This window comes from Scyliorhinus torazame, chromosome 6 (genome assembly GCF_047496885.1).
Source record: "Scyliorhinus torazame isolate Kashiwa2021f chromosome 6, sScyTor2.1, whole genome shotgun sequence".
In the NCBI taxonomy this organism is placed as follows: domain Eukaryota; kingdom Metazoa; phylum Chordata; class Chondrichthyes; order Carcharhiniformes; family Scyliorhinidae; genus Scyliorhinus; species Scyliorhinus torazame.
The window spans coordinates 107,591,847-107,612,645 of NC_092712.1; the positions used below are offsets into that span (position 1 = coordinate 107,591,847).

At 48.8% G+C, this 20,799-nt stretch overlaps 1 protein-coding gene across 1 annotated transcript in view; it reads right to left on the reverse strand.

Moving 5' to 3' along the window:
- The window catches only part of itga8 (integrin, alpha 8), a 328,234-nt gene that overhangs the window by 100,214 nt on the left and 207,221 nt on the right, over positions 1-20,799 (reverse strand). The window contains exon 23 of the mRNA XM_072508666.1: positions 19,415-19,495. Within this exon, the coding sequence (XP_072364767.1) occupies positions 19,415-19,495 (81 nt within the window). The remainder of the gene's footprint in view (positions 1-19,414; positions 19,496-20,799) is intronic.

Genomic DNA, 20,799 nt, shown 5'->3' on the forward strand with positions numbered 1-20,799 from the left:
AAAGGCTACAGTCACAAGGAATCATCTCTCGAATCACGCAGCCGACTGAGTGGTCAGTTCCCTAGTATGTGTTAAGAAACCATCTGGAGATCTCAGAATCTGCATAGATCCAGAGGATCTGAACAAAAATATTTGTACATTACCATACCCTTAAGCGTGAAGAGATCACTTGTGAGATGGTGAATATTCACTAAACTCGCCGCTTCACAAGGATTCTGACAGATGCAGCTTGATGATTCAAGTAAACTGCTGTGCACATTCAATACTCCATTTGGACGCTTCTGTTTTAACCGCATGCCTTTTGGGTTCATCTCCGCTTCAAATATTTTCCATCAGATAATGGAGTAGATGACTGAGGGTATCGACGGCATAAGAGTCTGTGTTGACGATACAATAACATGGTCCACAACAGAAGAAGACCACATTTTTCACTTGAAAATGGTGTTTCAAAGAATCCATCGGTATGGATTGAAACTAACCACTCAAAGTGCACGTTTGCACAAATATCTTTAAAGTTCTTGGGAGATGCAATAGCATCTCAAGGTGTCAGACCAGATGATGCTAAAATTTCTGCAATCCAGAACATTGAAAAAGCCACATGACAAAAAGGCTGTGTTAAGGTTTCTGGACTTCGTAAACTTCTTGGGCAAGTTTATATCGAACCTGCCAATGAGGACGTCAGCTTTACGCAATTTGATAAGGAAGACCACTGAATTCGAATGGACGCAACGTCACCAAGATGAATGGGTGGATCTCAAACATCAACTGATGACAGCACCTTTTTGACCCAACTAGAACTACCGAAATCTCCACCGACGCCAGTCAAGACGGGATAGGTGCAGTTTTCCCACAAAAAACGATCAATCAGATTGGGTTCCAGTTGCACATGCTTCCAGGGCTATGACTGCAACAGAGTGCAGATATGTACAGGTCGAAAAAGAATGTCTCCAACTACTCATGGGAACACTGTAATTCCATGACTATGTTTATGGGCTTCCTACATTTATAGTGGAAACGGATCACAGACCGTTAGTTCACATGATAAGAATCTGAATGACATGACTCCTCGCCTACAACGCACAATGATGAAGTTAAGGAGATATGACTTCACCTTGGTATACACTCCAGGCAAAGAACACATCATAGCTGATACGTTATCAAGATCAATTGACACTGAAAGTTCACCACCAGAGTATATTGGAGACATCGAGGCTCAAATGCAGTTATGCACAGAGAATCTTCCGGCATCTGATGAGAAGCGACAATTGTTTTGTCAAGAAATGAAGAAAGATGCAACTTTGCTAAGAGTGGTGCACCATCTTCAGCATGGTTGGCTAAAGGGACGATGTCCACAATATCAGAACATACAGCCAGAGCTAACAGTAGTTAATGACTATTGTTACGCAATGATCAAATTGTCATTCCACTGAGTCTACGCTCAGAGTTGCGACACAAGATTCATGAGGGACATCTCGGAATCGAGAAATGTAAAAGGAGAGCACGACAGGCAGTTTACTGGCCTGGCATCAACAAAGAAATAACTGACATGATCATGACATGTGACACTTGTCAGAAACATCAACCGGCACAGTGCAAAGAGACACTTCAGCAACGTCACCGTGGACAAAAGTAGGCATCGATTTGTTTCATGCTACAGGTCGTGACTATGTTCTCATCATAGACGACTACTCAATTTTCCTGAGGTTATGAAACTTCCGGATCTGGGGCGAAATTCTCCTACCCGCCCCGCCACATTTCTGCCCCGACCGGCCGGCGGGAGTCTCCGTAACACCGGCCGGTCAATGGGGTTTCCCATTGTGGGGCAGCCCCACGCCGTCGGGAAACCCCCCGGTGCCGGCAGAACGGAGACTCCCGCCGGCGGAGAATGACGCCCCTTATGTCTTCATCTGTAATAAAGGCTTGTAAGGAAACATTTTCGAGGCATGGGATTCCACACACGGGAATGTCCGATAATGGTCCTTGCTTCGCGAGTTGGGAATGGACAGAGTTTTCCAATAATTGCAGCTTTCGTCATGTGACATCGAGTCCACACTTCCCACAATCTAATGGGAAAGTTGAGAAAGGTGTGCACATCATCAAACAACTCATAAGCAAGGCGAATGACTCGCAATCTGACATTCACTTGGCTTTGCTATCATATTGAGCAACACCATTAAGCCCAGGACTTTCATCAGCTCAAATGCTTTTTAACAGAGACGTCAGAACAACGTTACCTGCAACTCAACTCCAGGATCCTGATCACTCGTATGTTCTCAACAAAATCATAGAGTTACGCAGTAAACAAAGGCACGCGATTCAGCTCAAACCACTGATGAAAGATGACACCGTCAGTCTGAGAAATCCAGAAGAAGGATGGTCTACTCCAGCCACAGTACTCAGGCAAGCAGCACCGCAATCCTACATCAATAAGTCTGCAGAGGATGTGCTTTTTCGATGTAATCGGTGAGACCTACTGAAGATACAACTTCAAACACCAGTCTTTCCGACGTTGAATCTGGATGAATCACTTATTAGACAGAACTTAATTCACAACAAAATGACAGACGATGTTCACAAAGATATCAATACATCCACAACACCAATTCAGCTAAGAAGATCCAATGGAAGAAGGAAACCCTTCTTAATTTAACCATCTAAATTTATAAAGATTGGACTCATTAATAAAATATTAATTGGCTATGTATAATTTTCAATATCGTTACAACTTGTATAGTCACATCATCATTTCTTATTGTCCAATTTTCTTTAAACAGAACAGAAAATATGTAACTAAAAAAAGGGGGGGGGGGAATGTTGTGATCTGCATTTCTGTATGTATACAAGGGGTTAATGTATAGACATAATGATGACTAGAGGGCAGCACTAGAAAGGGGTATAAAAGACAGTCTCAATCCGAGTTCCCGCCTCTTCATGTGTATAGTGACTAGTGACCAGAGGTAGAGAGAGATAGCTCAGAGTGCAGGTGTAGTTAATCATAGTTTATTCTTATTTGATCTTGTTCATTTAATATCTAGTATAAGTATTGGAGAGAGAACAAATTCACAGTTTTTTTGTTTCAGTTACTCAATAAATTATTTGCTGTATTTGGAAGACTACGAGTGTTAATCAACATCCGAGTTCAAGATCATCTTGGTAAGAAGCAAATGAGTAACATATATTACACAAGGTAATATAACAAGACAATTGCAGGCAGCACAGAATTACTTGGAAGAATCTCAATGGATTGCCATTTTGCACAAAAGCAGAATATGACCATCTGCCACATAAGCAGGCATTGTAGCAGTATATTAAGCAAAAGGTTTGACCAGAAAAGTTTTATTTTATGATTAGAAACATAGAAAATAGGAGCAGGAGGAAGCCATTCGGCCTTTGGAGTCTGCTCCCCCATTCATTTCGATCATGGCTGATCATCCAACTCAATAGCCTGATCCTGACTCCTCCCCCCTTTGATATCCTTTCATATCCTTTGATCCCTTCGGCCCAAGTGTTCTTTCTAACTGCTTCTAGAAAACATACAAAAGGATCCTCTGTCCGGATTGCGTTCCCTGATGGGTAGGAGAATCGGGTGTCGGGACAAAATCGAAGGCGATGCACCGACCCCAGCGTTGGCACCTGTTGGACATTAACCTGGTGTTCTATGACTTGTTATTGAGAAGGAAAAGGGAACGGATACAAGGTAACTCAACTACCTGCCAGTTCTCCTCCAAGTCACGCACCGTCCTGTCTTGGAAGTATATCGCTATTCCTTCACTGTCGCTGGGTCAAAATCCTGGAACTCCCTCACAAATAGCACAGTGCGTGTACCTACACCACATGGTCTGCAGCAATTCAAGAAGGCAGCTCACCATACTTTCCCAAGGGCAATTAGGGAAGAATGACAAATGCTGGCCTAGACAGCGAAGCCCACATCCCAATAAAAAAAATAATTAAATAAAAATAATGACTTCCACTACTCTGATGTGGGTCCTCCTACAAGTAGCTGCTTCAAGTCTACTTGGCCAGATCCTGTCTTATCCTATTAAAATAGTCCTCCTGCCAGTTCACAAACTAATATCCAGTCCATCTTTGTCTTTTTCCATAACGACATTAAATCTTCCTGAATTTAGTAACTCGAAGATTTAACTATATACAGTATTTAACTATATACAATATTCTGCTCAAGGTTGTAACTCGCTCCCATTCCAGTCCTCGCTGGGGGAATTAACCACACCAGGCCCTGCTTTGGGCCAGCTTTAATGTAAATCTGTAACAAGCTCCAGCTGGGTGGTCTCTGCTCCTTATCTGGGAAGCCCGTACTCCACAAATTCTATGGGGAGATCAACAATGGTTTCCCCATGGTCCTTGCAGGTGTTATCACACAGAGTTATGGTCACTATCACAATTACTACTGGTACCATGTGCTGGTGAGTATAGGAATAGGAGGATAGAGCATATAAATGCATGGCTGAAGAGATGGTGCAGGAGGGAATGCTTTAGTACCCTGGATTGCTGGATCCATTTCTGCAGCTTTGATCCATTCACATCCCTTCACGCTTCAGTGGCCTAAGAAGTGAAACTTCAATGTTTGTAAACATTGACCACATCAAAGAGAGGTAAATGCAGTGAAATCACATGCTTGAGTGATTGGAATGCACTTAATGCACTTATCTCTCTTTGATGTTTGCAAACATTGGGGTTTAACCACTTAGGCCACTGAAGCGTGAAGAGATATGAATGGATCAAAGCTGCAGACACCTGAGGAAGGAGCTGTGCTCCGAAAGCTAGTGATGCAAAACAAATCTGTTGGACTTTAACCTGGTGTTGTAAGATTTTTTACTGTGTCAACCTAGTCCAACGCCGGCATCTCCACATCATTCCTTCTCAATGGTAGTGGTTGTGGGTTTGGAAGGTGCTGCCTAAGGAGCCTTGGTGAGTTCCTGCAGTGCATCTTGTAGATGGTACACACTGTTGCTACTGTGCGTCAGTGGTGGAGATAGTGAATATTTGTGGAACGGGTGCCAGTCAAATGGGCGGCTTTTTCCTGGAAGGTGTTGAGCTTCTTGAGTGTGGTTGGAGCTGCACTCACCCAGGCAACTGGAGAGTATTCCACCACACTCCTGACTTGTGCTTTGTCGGTGGTGGACAGGCTATGGAGAGCCAGGAGGTGAGTTACTCGCTGCAGGATTCCTAGCCTCTGACCTGATCTTGTAGCCACCGTATTTATATGTCTAGTTCAGTTCAGTTTCTGGTTAATGGTAACCACCATGATGTTGATAATGGGGGATTCAGTGGTGGTAATGCCATTGAATGTCACAAAGGAGATAGAGAGAGTAGAATGACAACATGATCCCATAATGGTAAAGGGGGGGGGGGGGAGAACCAACAAGTGCAGGGAACACTGGATGTCAAGGGATGTACAGCCTTGGATAAGGAAAAAAAGGGAGACTTATGGAAGATTCATCAGGCTCAAAAGAATGGATGCTCCAGATGAGTATAGCAAGTGCAGGTGAGTACCTAAAAAATAAATTAGTTGAGCAAAGAGGTGGTATGAAAAAACACTGACAGATAAAATAAAGATAAATCCCAAGGTGTTTTATAAGTATATTAAGGGCAAGAGGGTAACCAGGGGAAGAGTAGGGCCCATTAGAGACCAAAGTGTCAATCTGCATGTGGAGCCGAAGGACGTAGCTGAGGTATTCAAAGAGTGTTTTGCATCTGTGTCCACTATGGAGAAAGATGATGTAGGACTAGAAAGAAGGGAGGGGACAGTGATATAATTGAACAGATTAGCATTGAGAGGAAGAAGGTGTTGGCGGTTCTAGCTGTCTTAAAAGTGGATAAATCCCCAGGCCCAGATGCGATGTATCCTAGGCTCCTGTATAAGGCAAGGGAGGAGATTGCAGGGGCTCTGACTTTAATTTAGAAATCCTCTCTGGCCACAGGTGTGGTGACAGAGGATTGGAGGACAGATAATGTGGTACAATTATTCAAGAAAAGAAGTAGGAAAAAACAGGTAATTATAGGCCAGTGAACAGTGATGGTATTGAAAAAGATCTGAGAGACAGAACGATTCTCGACTTGGAGAGGCAAGGATTAATCAAGGATAGTCAAGGGGAGATCATGCCTAACAAATTTGATTGAATTTTTTGAGGAGATGACTAGGTATGTAGATGAGAGCAGTGCAGTTGCTGTAGTCTATGTAGACTTCAGTGAGGATTTTGACAAGGTGCCACACAGGAGACTGATCAAGAAGGTAAGATCCCATGGGATAGAGGGCAATTTGACAAATGGATACAAAATTGGCCTCATGGCAGGAGGCAGAGTGTGATGATTGAAGGTTGTTTTTTGTGACTGGAAACCTGTGTCCAGTGGTGAACCGCAGGGATTGGTTTTGGGTCCCTTGCTGTCTTTGGTGTACATTAATGATCTAGATGTGAATAGGGGGGGTGGGGTTATGATCAGTAAGTTTGCAGGTAACACGAAAACTGGTGGAGCGGTAAATAGCAAGGAGGAAAGCCTTAGATTACAGAACAATATAGACAGGCTCATCAGATGGGCAGAACAGTGGCAAATGGAATTTAACCCTGTAAAATATGAGGTGACGTATTTTGGAAGGGCAATGTGGTTGACTCTTAACTGCTCTCTGAAATGGCTGAGCAAGCCACTCAGTTCAAAGTCAATTAGGAATGGGCAACAAATGCTGGAACGGGAAGCGACGCCCACATCCCACATAACAATGCCAGGGAATATGCAATGAGCAGCAGGGTGCTAAAAAGTACAGTGGACCCGAGGGATCTTCAGGCACATGTCCAAAGATTCCTGAAGGCATCAGGATAGGTAGAAATGGTGATTAAGAAGGCATATGGGATACTTGCCTTTATTAGCCGAAGCACTGAATATAAGAGCAGGGAGGTTATGATGGAGCTGTCCAAAACGTTCATTAGGCCACAGCTGGAGTACTGTGTGCAGTTCTGGTTATCACACTATAGGAAGGATATGATTGCACTAGAGAGGGTGCAAAGGAGATTCACCAGGACGTTGCCCTGGGCTGGAACGTTTCAGTTATGAGGAGAGATTGTGGTTGTTTTCCTTACAACTGAGAAGGCTGATGGGAGACCAGACTGAGGCATATAAAATTATGGATCAGCTGAGTGACCTCTTGCGACTCAAATTCAGTTGCCCTAAGAAATTCATCACCTTTCTCCTCCTGCTCAACGCTGACATGCAAGCCATGATTCTCACCAATGGATCCACCACAGGCCTAATACTAGTGCAAACTGGGGGTCAAGCAAGGCTGTATCATTGCCCCAATGCTCTTCTCTATCTTCCTTGCTACAATACTCCATCCCATCGCCATGAAGCTCCCACCAGAGTGGGACTAACCGACAAGACAAGCGAGAAACTGTTTAATCTCCAATATCTCCAGGCCAGAACTAAGACCACCCCAGGTACTGTCATTGAGCTGCAGGATGCAGATGATGCCTGTGTGTGCGCACACCCAAAGGCCGTGCTACAAAGCATCATTGACGCATCGAGGCATTGAGAGGATGGGCCTCAGTATAAACATTTGGAAAACAAAGATTCTCTACCAGTCCGCTTCTGCCACACAGAACTGCTCCCCAACCATCAAGATCCACAGCGAGGCCCTGGATAAGGTGGACCATTTCCCATACCTCGGAGCCTCCTCTCGTTGCCAGCAGACATCGATGATGAAATCCAACATCGAATCCAATGCGCCACTGCAGCCTATGTACTCCTGAGGAACAGAGTGTTTGAAGACCGAGACCCCAAATCCAACACCAAGCTCATGGTCTACAGAGTATCTGTGGTCCAGCCCTCCTTTGTGCACCAGAAACATGGACAATATAAAGTAGACACCTCAAATTCCTGGAGAGATATCACCAATATTGGTTCCACAAAATCCTGCAAATCCACTGGCAGGATAGGCGTATCAAAGTGCATGTCCTCTCCTAGGCTAATATCCCCAGCATAAAGGCACTGGTCACACGTGACCAGCTGCGATGCAGGTACCACATTTTCCACATGCCCGATACTAGACTCCCTAAACAAGTGCTCTACTCTGAGCATTGCAATAGCAAGTGATCACTAGGAGGGCAGAGAAATACCACAGGGAACTCCAAGAGCCTCCGTAAATAAAGACAACATCCCCATGGACACGTGGGAATCAATTGACCTAGAACGCACTAACTGGAGAAGAAGCATCTACGAATGTCACCAAGTGAAGCACATGGAGGCCAAGCATAAGCAGCATAAAGAACATGCAGATTCCTGAACGTTTCACCCACCCACCTCATCATTCACAACCTGCCCCACCTGTGGCAGCTCCAGAATTGGTCTGTTTGGCCACCACAGAACCCACTGCCCTGAAGTGGAATCAAGTCACCCTCGATCCTGGGGGACTGCTAGAGAGGAAGAAGACAACAAAATTATGAGGGATATAGATCGGGTAGATGGAAGAAACTTTTCCCCTTAATAGTGGGGTCAATACCAGGGTCATGGATTTAAGGTAAGGAGCAGTAAATTTCGAGGGGTTTTGAGGGAAAACGTTTTCACCCAGAGGATGGTGAGAATCTGGAACTCACTGCCTGAAAGGGTGATAGAGATGGGAACCCTCTCACACCATTTAAGTAGCATTTAGCTGAGCACTTGAAACGCCACAGCATACAAGACTACGGACCAAGTGGTGGAAGATGGGATAAGAATATATAGGTATTTGATGGCTGGCACAGACATGATGGGCCAAAGGGCCTCTTTCTGTGCTGTAAAGCTCAATGACTCGATAAACATTCATTCCCGACAGAACCAATACACAGTAGCAGCGGTGTGTGCCATCTACAAGATGAACTGCAGTAGCTCACCAAGGCTCATTTGCAGCACCTTCCAATCGTACGGCCTTTACCACCTAGAAGGACAAGGGCAGCAGATACACAGGAACACCATCCAACTGTAAGTTTCTCTTAAAGTCACTCACCATCTTGACTTGGAAATATATCACCGTTACTTCACTGTCGCTGGATCAAAATCCTGGAACTCTCTTCTTCACAGCACAGTGGGTGTATCTACGCCATATGGACTGCAGGGGTGGAAGGTGGCAGCTCATCACCACCTTCTCAAGGGCAAGCAGGGATTGGCAATAAATGCTGACAATATATAAGATTAATACCAGCGACAGGAACAGGATTTTCTCTCTGCTGCAATCACTGGGGCCACTGACAGTTTTGTGGGATGTATTTCGGTACCGAAATCAAAGCAAGATAAACAGTGCACAAATTTGACTGATTGCTCTGACTGGATGAAAGCAAGTTTATTGGGATGAGAGTTGGTTTAAAACAATGTGGGGCGGGAAAACTGTGCAATTATAAGTACCAGTTTAGCCTTGCTGCAATCAGATAAAGGAAAAGGAAGTTGTCCATTAAAGGCCAACCTGCCCTGGGATAATCAATTATCTGACTGAAACATTTACTGAAGCAACCCCATTCCCATCATTGTTGAAACAAACTAGTAAACATCCTGGAAACTGAAATTAGAGCTCACTCAAAATGAATTAGAACCGTTTATAACCCAAATTAAAGAAAACTGAATGCAAGAAAAAACCCCACAGGTATTGACTAGTGCTTGGAACAATGAGGTGATTTTTACGCCACCCACCCCACAACCGTCCGCCTCACAACCAATGGGAGAGTGTTGTATAATTAAATCTTTACAAGTAACACGACCCCAAATTGTTGCAGATGTGCCCGGGGCATTGTTACAGTGGCGAGTGGCATGGCGCCTCTATGTCCTGCTCTCGAGAGGCAAGGCACCTCATCGTAATATATGTATTCAAGGGCACAGTCTTAGGAGATGGGCTCGATCATTTTGGGGCTGAGGTGAGGAGGAATTGCTTCACTCAAAAAGCTGTGAATCTTTGGAATTCTCTATCTCAAGAGGGTTGTGGATATTCCATTGTTGAATAATTTAAGGCTGAGATAGACGGATATTTGGACACTTGGGTATCAAGGGACATGGGAAGCAGGCGGGAAAATGGAGTTGCGGAAAGGATCCGCCATGATGGTAATGGTGGACAATGCTCGAGGGGCCGCACAGTCTGCTCCTGCTCCTATTTTTCATGTTCTTAAACAGGCACCCACAGTGCAGTTGGGATCCTGATTTTAATCTAATAATGGTCAGCTGGGTTTCCCAGGGCTCAGAAAACCCGAGAGCAAAACAAAGACAGGAACACTGGGATCAAGCAGATGAGTGTTTTTTTTAATAGCACTGCTATATTGAGAGACCGTGGAGTAAAAATCCTCTCCTCGGCCCCTCAAGCACATGTTCGGTCACGATCGACAAACACCCCCACCCCAACAAATCTACGATTCCGAACCTTACGCTCTCCCTCCCTCCCTCATACTTGACTGCCGATGCAACCCACCCCAGCTTTAAGCCCCTGCTTGCTTCCCTCCCCTCCACCCACAATTTCTTCTGCATCATGATTTTTTTCATGTGTCAGCTTACTGCTGTTGCTTTCCTCACCCTTTAGCTAGCCAGCGAGAAACAGAACACATAATGAGATCCTGCTGTTAAATTGAGCAGGACGTACATGTTCCTGTTTGCAGGATTCCACACCCATCCCCCAAGCCTCCTCAAACCACGCTTCCCCACCTAAATATTCGGTCAATAACTCTCCACAAAAGAACAACAGCACCAGAGAAAAGATCAACCTATAGATAACAAGGGAAAGAATAAGTAAAACAGATGAAGTTTGTTTTTGTTACCTTAGTGTGATTAAAAGATTTGCTAAAACAAAAATGTTTAAATAAGTGATGTTGGTACATTAAACACACAGCATTGGCTCATATAATCGCTGCATCACCATATTCTGATGAATTTATTAGTCCCGCTTTCCAGTTTTGTGAAGAATAGGACCCATGAATAAAATTGCTGATATTCTCAGCTGCTTGGATGAGGCAATAGTGAGAAATGAAATATTTAAATTAAAATAAATGGATCATTAGAGCTACTGTGAAACAGAGGGCGCGATTCTCCGAAAAGATTTCCAAGTGTGGTGGCGAACGGGAACTGCTGCAAGCTTCCCGCCGCACGGCCCCGCGAGGCCGGCAACTCGATTCAACGTTAATTTGTCCACTTAATGAGACCCCACGGGATTCTCGCCGCAAATGAAGGTTCGCCAGCTGATTCGCCGGTCGCCTGCTAACAAGGTAGAGCAGCACTTAAACAGTGCTTGCTCAGCCAGCCCCAGCCATGGCGCCGAGAAGACCGGCCCCAAGATTCGGGCGTGCAGACCTGGGCCAGGAGGGATCTCCTGTTCCCCCAAGGGTCCCGGAGGGTGTGCCATTGGGTAGCCAGTGCTGCCTGGGACGGCGGCAGTAAGTTCGGGGAGTGTGACCAAGAGGACTGGCCTCCAGTGTCGCAAGAAGGTCAGCGACCTACACCGGGGCATCACGCGTGAGTTGATGCCAACGTTCCCCACCCCGCCACCCCCTGAGACCTTTCCTCCCCCACGTGAGCATCCACCTCGCCAACCCTCCATGCAGCCCCTAACCCTCCCTTCATCCCCCTTCAACCCCATCAACCCTTCCTTGACCCAAACTTTGCGAATAGGAGAGCAATGGGGCCTTTATCATCTGACTATCTTTTAACTAACCTAGATGTTTTAGTGCCTTTTTGCAGATATGTATTACTCAGAAAAGTGTTCCGACTGTTCACTTAGCACGAGTAAATGCTATGAATTGATTGTTGTGGAACAAACTGTACAGCTTGTTCTCTGGAGCTTCCTCGTGAACTGGCAGGGTTCAGTAAAAATGTTTGTTTTCTTTACATTACATTTTTTACGTTTATCAAGAACAGAGATTCTGATTCAGTGAATGTGTTGCCGAGCGTACCAGGTAATGTCATGAAGATTATACAACCAGGAATTTCTAAAGCTTTCAAACTAGTTCACTATTTGTCTCTACAGTTTGCCTTCCCAGTTCCCAATAGAAAAGAAGGCTTAACCCACAGTGTGAAAAGGCATAAATTGAATAAAAACAACTGCATATGCTAAAACAAATTCCATAAAGTGCTCAAAACCATGAATAGATTGGCTGTATTCATGGAGACAGTGGGTCAAAAAAAGTGGGTGTGCCGTGGAATTGGTTGTCTCGTTGAAGTGTGCCATTTTACTGAAAAGGTTAGGAACCACTGTTCTAGAGACCAATTGAGGCCCCCTTAAGTGGTTACCTAAAGGCCAAGGGGGCTCATCCCACCACTGCTAGTATTCAATCAGTGGTCGGGCTGGGGCCCCTAATTGACAGGCACTCTATCCTTCACTGTCTGACTGTCTGCCTTACCCCTCACCGGAGGCTCCCTGTTTGGCTTCAGTGAAACTGCCACACACACCTATTTCCTAGCTGCAGCATCAATCTCTGGTATCACCACACTGTATTCTTGGGGGTCAGCTAGCTCAATGGCTGGATGCTGGCTTGTGATGCAGAGCGACGCCAACAATGCGGATTCAATTCCCATACCAGCTGAGGTAGTCCAGGAACTTCTCAACCTTGCCCCTCCGGGCGTGGGGTGATCTGACCCCGGGGGGTGCCCCCACGGTGGCCTGGCCCGCGATCGGGGCCCACCGATCCGCGGGCGGGCCTTGCCGTGGGGGCACTCTTTCCCTTCCGCCTCCGCCACGGCCTCCACCATGGCGGAGGCGGAAGAGACTCTCCCCACTGCGCATGCGCGGGAAACTGTCGGCGGCCGCTGACGCTCCCGCGCATGCGCCGCATTCCCAAACGCCATTTCCGCCAGCTGGCGGGGCGGAAATCCCTCCGGCGCCGGCCTAGCCCCTCAATGTTGGGGCTCGGCCCCCAAAGATGCGGAGCATTCCGCACCTTTGGGCCGGCGCGATGGCCATCTGATTGGCGCTGTTTTTGGCGCCAGTCGGTGGACATCGCGCCGTTGGGGGAGAATTTCGCCCCATATTACCATTCCCTGGCCATAGGCCACAGTACTATACAGACAACTTATATTATGGTGAATACATTTACCACATTCACCCCCTGTTAAAAATGAAGTCCAGTGGGGGCTGAAGTGGGGTCATCATACGTTCAGTCTGTCTGGAGGCTGGATTGTTCTTTTGGACCTCCTCAGCTCTGGCAGTGCGGCGGGTACGGGCGTTATAGTTGTTGACTCGGAGAGCGTGTTGTCTGGAGCTTTGGTCCGGCGTGTCGGCGACGGTTGAGGGGTGGGGGTAGGCAGGGGAGTGGTGGATGGCGGCAGTATAGGCGCAGTGCAGTACAGGAGCCCCAGGGGGGCGTTAGGGATTCAGGGGGTGGCGGTAGGCGGTGGGGAGGGGGTTGCATTCACATGGGAACCAGCAGGCGCCAAGTCCCGGAGGGAGACCGTATCTTGCCGTCCGTCTTGGTTCGCGACGTAGGCATATTGGGGGTTGGCGTGCAGCAGCTGGACCCTCTCGACCAGGGCCTTCTCGCTCCTCGTATGCTTCCGGAGAAGGACAGGTCCCGGAATTGTCAGCCAGGATGGATGCGAGACCCCGGAGATGGACCTCCAAGGGAAGACAAACAAACAGTCGTGAGGGTCCTCGTTCGTGGCTATGCAGAGGAGCAATCTAATGGAGTGGAGCATGTCGAGGAGGACCTCCTGCCAGCGGGGAATCTGGAGACTTCTAGACTGAAGGGTAAGAAGAACGACCTTCCATACCGTCGCCTTCTCCCTCGCCACCTGCCCGTTTCCCTGCGGGTTGTAGCCTCGTAGTCCTGCTCGAGGCGATGCCCTTACTGAGCTGGTACTGACGCAGCTCATCGCTCATGAAAGAGGTGCCCCGGTCACTGTGGATGTATGCAGGGAAACCGAACAGGGTGAAGATGTTGTGCAGTGCCTTTATAACAGTGGCTGAGGTCATGTCGGGACATGGGATAGCGAAGGGGAAGCGGGAGTACTCGTCAATGACGGTCAGCAAGTATATATTGTGGTTGGTGGAAGGGAGGGGCCCTTTGAAGTCGATACTGAGGCGCTCAAAGGGCCGGGAGGCCTTTACCAGGTGAGCCTTGTCTGGCCGGTAGAAGTGCGGTTTGCACTCTGCGCAGACTTGGCATGACCAATCCCTGGTCATGGCCGAGGGCAGATTGCGGGCCTTCATAAAGTGGATAAGCCGAGTGACCCCCGGGTGACAGAGGTCATTGTGGATAGCCCGAAGTCGGTCATCTTGCGCGCTGGTGCATGTGCCGTGGGACAGGGCATCTGAGGGCTCGTTGAGTTCCCCAGGATGATACTTGATATCGTAAGTATAGTTGGAGAGTTCAATCCTCCACCTCAAGATTTTGTCGTTTTTAATTTTGCCCCGTTGTGCATTGTCGAACATAAAGGCTACCAACCGTCGGTCGGTGACGAGGGTGAACCTCCTACCAGCTAGGCAGTGCCTCCAATGCCACACAGCTTACACAATGGCTTGCGCTTCCTTCTTGACAGAGGAGTGTCGAATCTCGGAGGCGTGGAGGGTTCTAGAAAAGAATGCTACTGGCCTGCCCGCCTGGTTGAGGGTGGCGGCCAGGGTGATGTCTGACGCATCACTCTCTACCTGGAAGGGGACGGACTCGTCCACCGCATGCATCGCAGCCTTAGTGATATCGGCCTTGATGCGGCTGAAGGCCAAGCGGGCCTCAGCCATCAGGGGGAATATAGTGGCTTTGATAAGTGGGCGAGCTTTGTCCGCATAGTTGGGGACCCACTGGGCGTAATAGGAGAATAGCCCCAGGCAGCGTTTGAGGGCTTTGAGGCTGTGGGGAAGGGGAAGTTCCATGAGGGGGCGCATGCGGTCAGGTCGGGCCCTAGGACCCCGATTTCCACGATATAGCCGAGGATGGCTAGCCAGGTTGTGCAGAAAACACACTTCTCCTTGATATATGTGAGGTTGAGGGATTGGGATGTCGGGAGGAACCTCTGAAGGTTGGCGTCATGGTCCTGCTAATCATGGCCGCAGATGGTAACATTGTCCAAGTACGGGTATGTAGCCCGCAGCCCGTACTGGTCCACCATTCGGTCCATCGTTCTCTGGAAGACCGAGACCCCATTAGTGACGCCGAAAGGGACCCTGAGTAAGTGGAAGAGTCGGCCGGCTGCTTCAAAAGCAGTGTAGTGACGATCTTCTGGGCGGATCGGGAGCTGGTGGTAGGCAGACTTCAGATCTACCGTGGAGAACACCCAGTACTGTGCGACCTGGTTGACCATCTCCGCAATGCGGAGGAAGGCGTACGCATCCAGTTGCGTGAACCGGTTTATGGTCTGGCTGTAGTCCACAACCATCCGATTCTTTTCCCCGGTCCTGACAACCACCACTTATGCTCTCCAGGGGCTGTTGCTGGCCTTGATGACCCCCTTCCCTCAAGAGTCGCTGGACCTCCGACTTGAGCACTGTACCGCCTGCTCCTGGTGGCGACGGGCTTACAGTCGGGGGTGAGGCTCACAAAGAGCGAAGGGGGTGACCTAAGCGTCGCGAGGCTACATACAGTGAGAGGGGGTAGGGGTCCGCCGAACTTTAGGGTCAGGCTTCGGTGACTGCATTGGAAGTCGAGTCCAAGCAGTAGGGAGGCGCAGAGGTGAGGGAGGACATACAGTTTAAAATGGGCGTATTCAGCGCCCTGTATCACGAGGTTCGCAACACAGTACCCCCGGATCTGTACCGAATGGGATCCGGAGGCAAGGGAGATTGTCTGGGACGCGGGGTAGATGTGCAGGGAGCAGCGCCTTACCGTGTCAGGATGGACAAAGCTCTGTGCTCCCGGAGTCGAAAAGACAGGGGGTCTCGTGCCCATTGACCCGGACGGCCATCATCGAATTCTTCAGATGTTTTGGCCGCGACTGGTCGAGGCCGACTACGCCAAGCTGCGGTCTGCGTGGTCGGAGGTATCGGGGTCACAAAATGGCCGCCCCCATCGGTCGCACGTGACGGGCTGAGTTAAAGATGGCGGCGCCCCCCACGAGGCGGATGATGCGTCTGAAGGGGGCGGTACCGGCAGGCACGCAGCCACATTGTGGGATCTGTGGGCCTGTGAGTCCGTGGATCGGACCTGGTAAGCTTTTGACTTCGGGGCTTTGGATCGGGCCAGACAGACTCTGGCAGAATGTCCCTTTTTGTCGCATGTCACGATGCGGGCTGGGCAACACTACCGGGGGTGTTGGCCCTGACCGCAGAAGTAGCAAGACGGTCCCCTGGGCTGAACGGGCAGCTGCGCGGCACAGGCCTGGGGCGTAGTCGAGTCTGATGAAGGCCGCGTCTGTGGTGCCCACGAGGGGTTCGCTGGGTCTGCCGGGAATGCGCTGAGGCTCTGGTAGGCCACCTCTAACGAGGTGGCTAGTTTTACCGTGTCCTGTAGATCAGTGGCCCCGTTTTCCAGCAGTCGCTGCCAGACGTAGTTAGATCGGACCCCAGCCACGTAGGTGTCCCGGATCATCAACTTCATGTGCTCATTGGCCTTCACATCCCTGTAGTTGCAGTTGCGGGCGAGTAGTGTCAGGTTCTCTAGATACTCGTCCAGCGATTCCCCGGCGCGTTGACAGCGGGTAGTGAGGAGGTGCCGCGCGAACACTTCGTTCACGGGCTTCACGAACTGTCTCTTTAGAATCGCGACCACCGCTTCGTACGTGACTGCGTCCTCAATCATACCCGAGAATGGGTGGCTCACCCGGGCGTGGAGGAGGCGCAGTTAGAGGGCGTCGGGGGAAGGCGTTTCAAAGGAGTCGAGGTAGGTCTCAAAACAGCAGAGCCAGTGGGAGAAGATTTCCTTAGCTTCTGCTGCTCGTGCGTCGAGTTCCAGTTTATCAGGCTTCAGAGCGGCTTCCATAGTGATGTCTTTGGATAATAAATTGATGTACCATTAATCCACTACAAGACGATGAGAACGAGTGAACATAGGCTTTATTATCCAAGAACTTGCCTGCCTGTGACTGCTGTAACAATGAGCGCCGCCCACAGACGGCAGGTCTATATACCGCCCTGGGGAGGGGCGGAGCCAGAGATGGAGCCCACTAGGGTTCCAGTACAATACATGGAAGGAGATCATATTACCATTCCCTGGCCATAGGCCACAGTACTGTACAGACAACTTATATTGTGGTGAATAAGTTCACCACACACTCAATTGTGAAAAGGATTTCCAGAATGACCACAATCAAATTTGCATAAAAATGAAAGATGACTAATTCAGCACACATTCTGAGAACAAATATTTAAAAATAAGCTTAATGACTGCAACACTTGGATATCTTTAGAACAGAAGAAATAATTATCAAGGAACAGGACTTGTAATTATCTCGCACTGTCCACATTCCCAGTGGATCCTAAAGCAGCTCACAACCAATCCACAATTACTGTTAATCTGTAATTAAATACAGTGATAATTTGTGCCCAGCAAGAGAACACAAACAGCAACAAAATAGATGCTTAGTGTTCTGTTGGTGCTGTTGAGGTATGGCTTTTGAAATAGCACGTATTTTGCGAGTTATCAGGCATTGATCTCTCAATTCCTACTCTTGTAATGTGCTTCTGGTGCATTTCGTAAAATTAACATTGGTATTTTGATTAAAGGGTTTAATTATGGACACAAAACAAGGATCAACCAAACGTCTTAGCACAAAGTGCAAAAATTCAAATAAAGTGCATTTGAATTAATTTCCTAATTTTGCATGTTGCTGCAAAACCTCATGTTTGGAAACTGCAGTGTTGTATAATATTTCTGAGACATTTTTTAAAAGGTTGAGTTTTTCAGTATCTTCACTCTTCTTTCCCTTTGATGTTTATGCCTCTTTCCTGCTTGTCTATATTTCACTTCATTATCCCTTTAATTAATAATGGAGCATTTCTGCACTGATATTCCATTCCTCTAGAAATGACCTCCAGTGCGTTTTTGCATTATTTATGACATTATCAACTTGTGCTGCTAACTCTAATGGTTAGTCTATTTATTCCCAGAGTTAGTTTCTTTCCTTCCAAAAAAATAAGTGGTCCCTTCATTCTTCCTGCCACAATGGGAAACCTCACAGTTCATTGGATTGAATTTGATTTGTCATTTCTTCACTCACTCGGGTACCCTGGGCGAGATTCTCCACTCCTGCGCCGGTTGGGAGAATCGCCTGGGCCGCCAAAATTTCCCGGGATGCCGGTCCGACGCCCTCCCGCGATTCTCCCAAGCGGCGGGAACGGCCCGGTTGAGTTCCGCGGGCCACAGGCATGAGAATCGCCGGAGACACCCAAAATGGCGATTCTCCGGCACCCCCGCTATTCTCAGTCCCGGATGGGCCGAGTGGCCAGGCCAAAACGGCGGGTTCCTCCCGGCGCCATCCACACCTGGTCGCTGCCATCGGGAACAGCACGCGAACGCTGGGGGGGCGGCCTGCGGGGGGGGCGACAGGGATCCTGCACCGGGGGGTACCTCAAATGTGGGGTGGCCTGTGATCGATGCCCACCGATTGGTGGGCCGTCCTCTCTGAAGGAGGACCTCCTTCCTTCCGCGGCCCCGCAAGATCCGTCCGCCATCTTCTTGCGGGGCAGACTTAGAGAGGACGGCAACCACGCATGCGCGGATGACGCCCGTTATACGGCGCCGGCCGCGTCATCTATGCGGCGCCGCCTTTACGCGGGCGACAAGGCCTGGCGCGTGTCGATGACGCGGCCCCGATCCTAGCCCATTGTCAGGGCCTGAATCGGTCGGGATCGGGGCCGTTTTGCGCCGTCGTGAACCTCGACGGCGCGGCCACTTCGGCGCGGGAGTGGAGAATCCCGCCCCTTGTTTCTACCTTCCTGTATTTTGGTGCTGTCTTCCAAATTTGTACTTATATTGCTCTCCCACAATTTATCATCTTCTAGAAGTTTTAACCATCCTTCTAATTCCTGTGTTAAACGATTTCTATGTTGGACAACATTGATTCTAGCACAGACGCTCACATAAAGCACTTTCCCACCGATCTTTGAAAGTTCCTTCAACTCGTCCTGCCAGTTGTTTTATGTTTTGTAACAATCTTCCAATTCATTCTTCTCTCTGGCCCGGGATCCCACATGCCTTGACCTTTGTCATCAGTCTCTCATTTGGCACTTTATCCAAAGTCTTTAAGAAGTCCATGTCTACCCCATCTCCTGCAGCACCCTTGCCCAATTTTTTTGTTACTGCTTCAAATAATTCAAACAAAATAAGGCATTTCATAGAAAGACGAATACTATTTTTAAAAACTTTCTTCATAGCTCGATGCTTTAAAACTTGGGAGTCCCGTTAACCTTTGGCAATAGTATAAAATGGGCGATATTCTAATCTTGCTTGGCAAAAACAAAATGGCCATGTCAGGTGGGATCAAGGTGCACCGTATACAGTTTCTAAATAGGCGAGAGGAAAAACAGTTCACTTACCCCCGAACACCTACCCGAGCGACTGCACTGATCTTGACCTGCAGTTGGACAAGATTGCTGCTTGAATTATCCTTATTTGAACTGTTAAACAAGGCGGAAAGAAAATTAGTTCAACAGAGGCAAATCTTAAATTTACTTTGACAAAGAGTCATCCAGACTGGAAACATTAGCTCCCTTCTCGCTCCACAGATGCTGTCAGACCTGCTGAGATTGTCCAGAATTTTCTGTTTTTATTTCAGGGATTCTCTGGAAATTGTTGTAGCGAGCGAGAATTGCCCCGAACTTCTCGGCACTCGGCCCAGCGAGGCCGGTTACGATATTCGATGTTGCTTGGCTCACTTAACGAGGCTTCACAGGCTTCTCACGGCAAATGAAGACTCGCCAGCTGATTCGCGGAACCGCACTCATTGGCCCCCCCGCTAACAAGGTTGAGCAGCACTTCAGCAGCACTTGGTCAGCCAACCCCATCCAGCTCGTAACAATGGCGCCCAGGAGACCAGCCACAAAATTTGGAGACGCTGGCCTGGGGAGGCTCCTATACGCAGTGGAGGCCAGGAGGAATGTTCCGTACCCCCAGGGGTCCTGGAGGGTCAGCCATTGAGCAACCAGTGCTGCCTGGGATGAGGTGGCGATGGCAGTGGGCGGCAGGAATGTGACCAGGAGGATTGTTCTCTGGTGCAGGAGGAAGGTCAATGACCTAAACCGAGCAGCACCAGTGAGTAGACACCATAGCCCCCCACTCCCCACGGGAGCATCTACCCCCTCTCCTCACTCCTCATTCAAACCCCAACCCTTCCTCCACGCCCATCCTCTTCAATCCGCCCAACCCCTCCTTCACACCCTCCCCACCACAGTGAACAACCTGTGTGGCTAATGATGTCATCTCCGTGTCTCCTCAGGAAACGCTCTCCCACAACCTTTGGGAGAGGGCCCAGACTGGCGGCGTAATGCCGGATACAAGAATCCTCACCACCTTCGAGGAGCATGCCTTGGAGGTGACTGGAGTGGCCGAGGACAGGGCGGTTACCAACACGGAGGCTGACGGACCCCGCAGAAGTGAGGAACCACCGGGCTCCACCAGACGACCTGTCAAACGTGGGCAGTGATTGCCTTACTGACTGACCCATCCCTCCCACTGACCACATGTCCATTCTCCTGTAGGCCCTCCAGCTGATGGCACCGGCCCATCCTGGGTGGCTCTCTCTCCAGGCTCCCAGGAGACCCCCACAGAGAGCTCCGAGGTTGCAACTGTTATAGTCGCGACACAGCTGTCATCCCCACCCTCCAGCAATGCAGATACTTGCACTCGGTGGGAAATGTAAGTGGTCAGGCTTTTGGGGCACAATCTGGTAAGCACCGCACTGCTGATGTACAACGAAGAACAA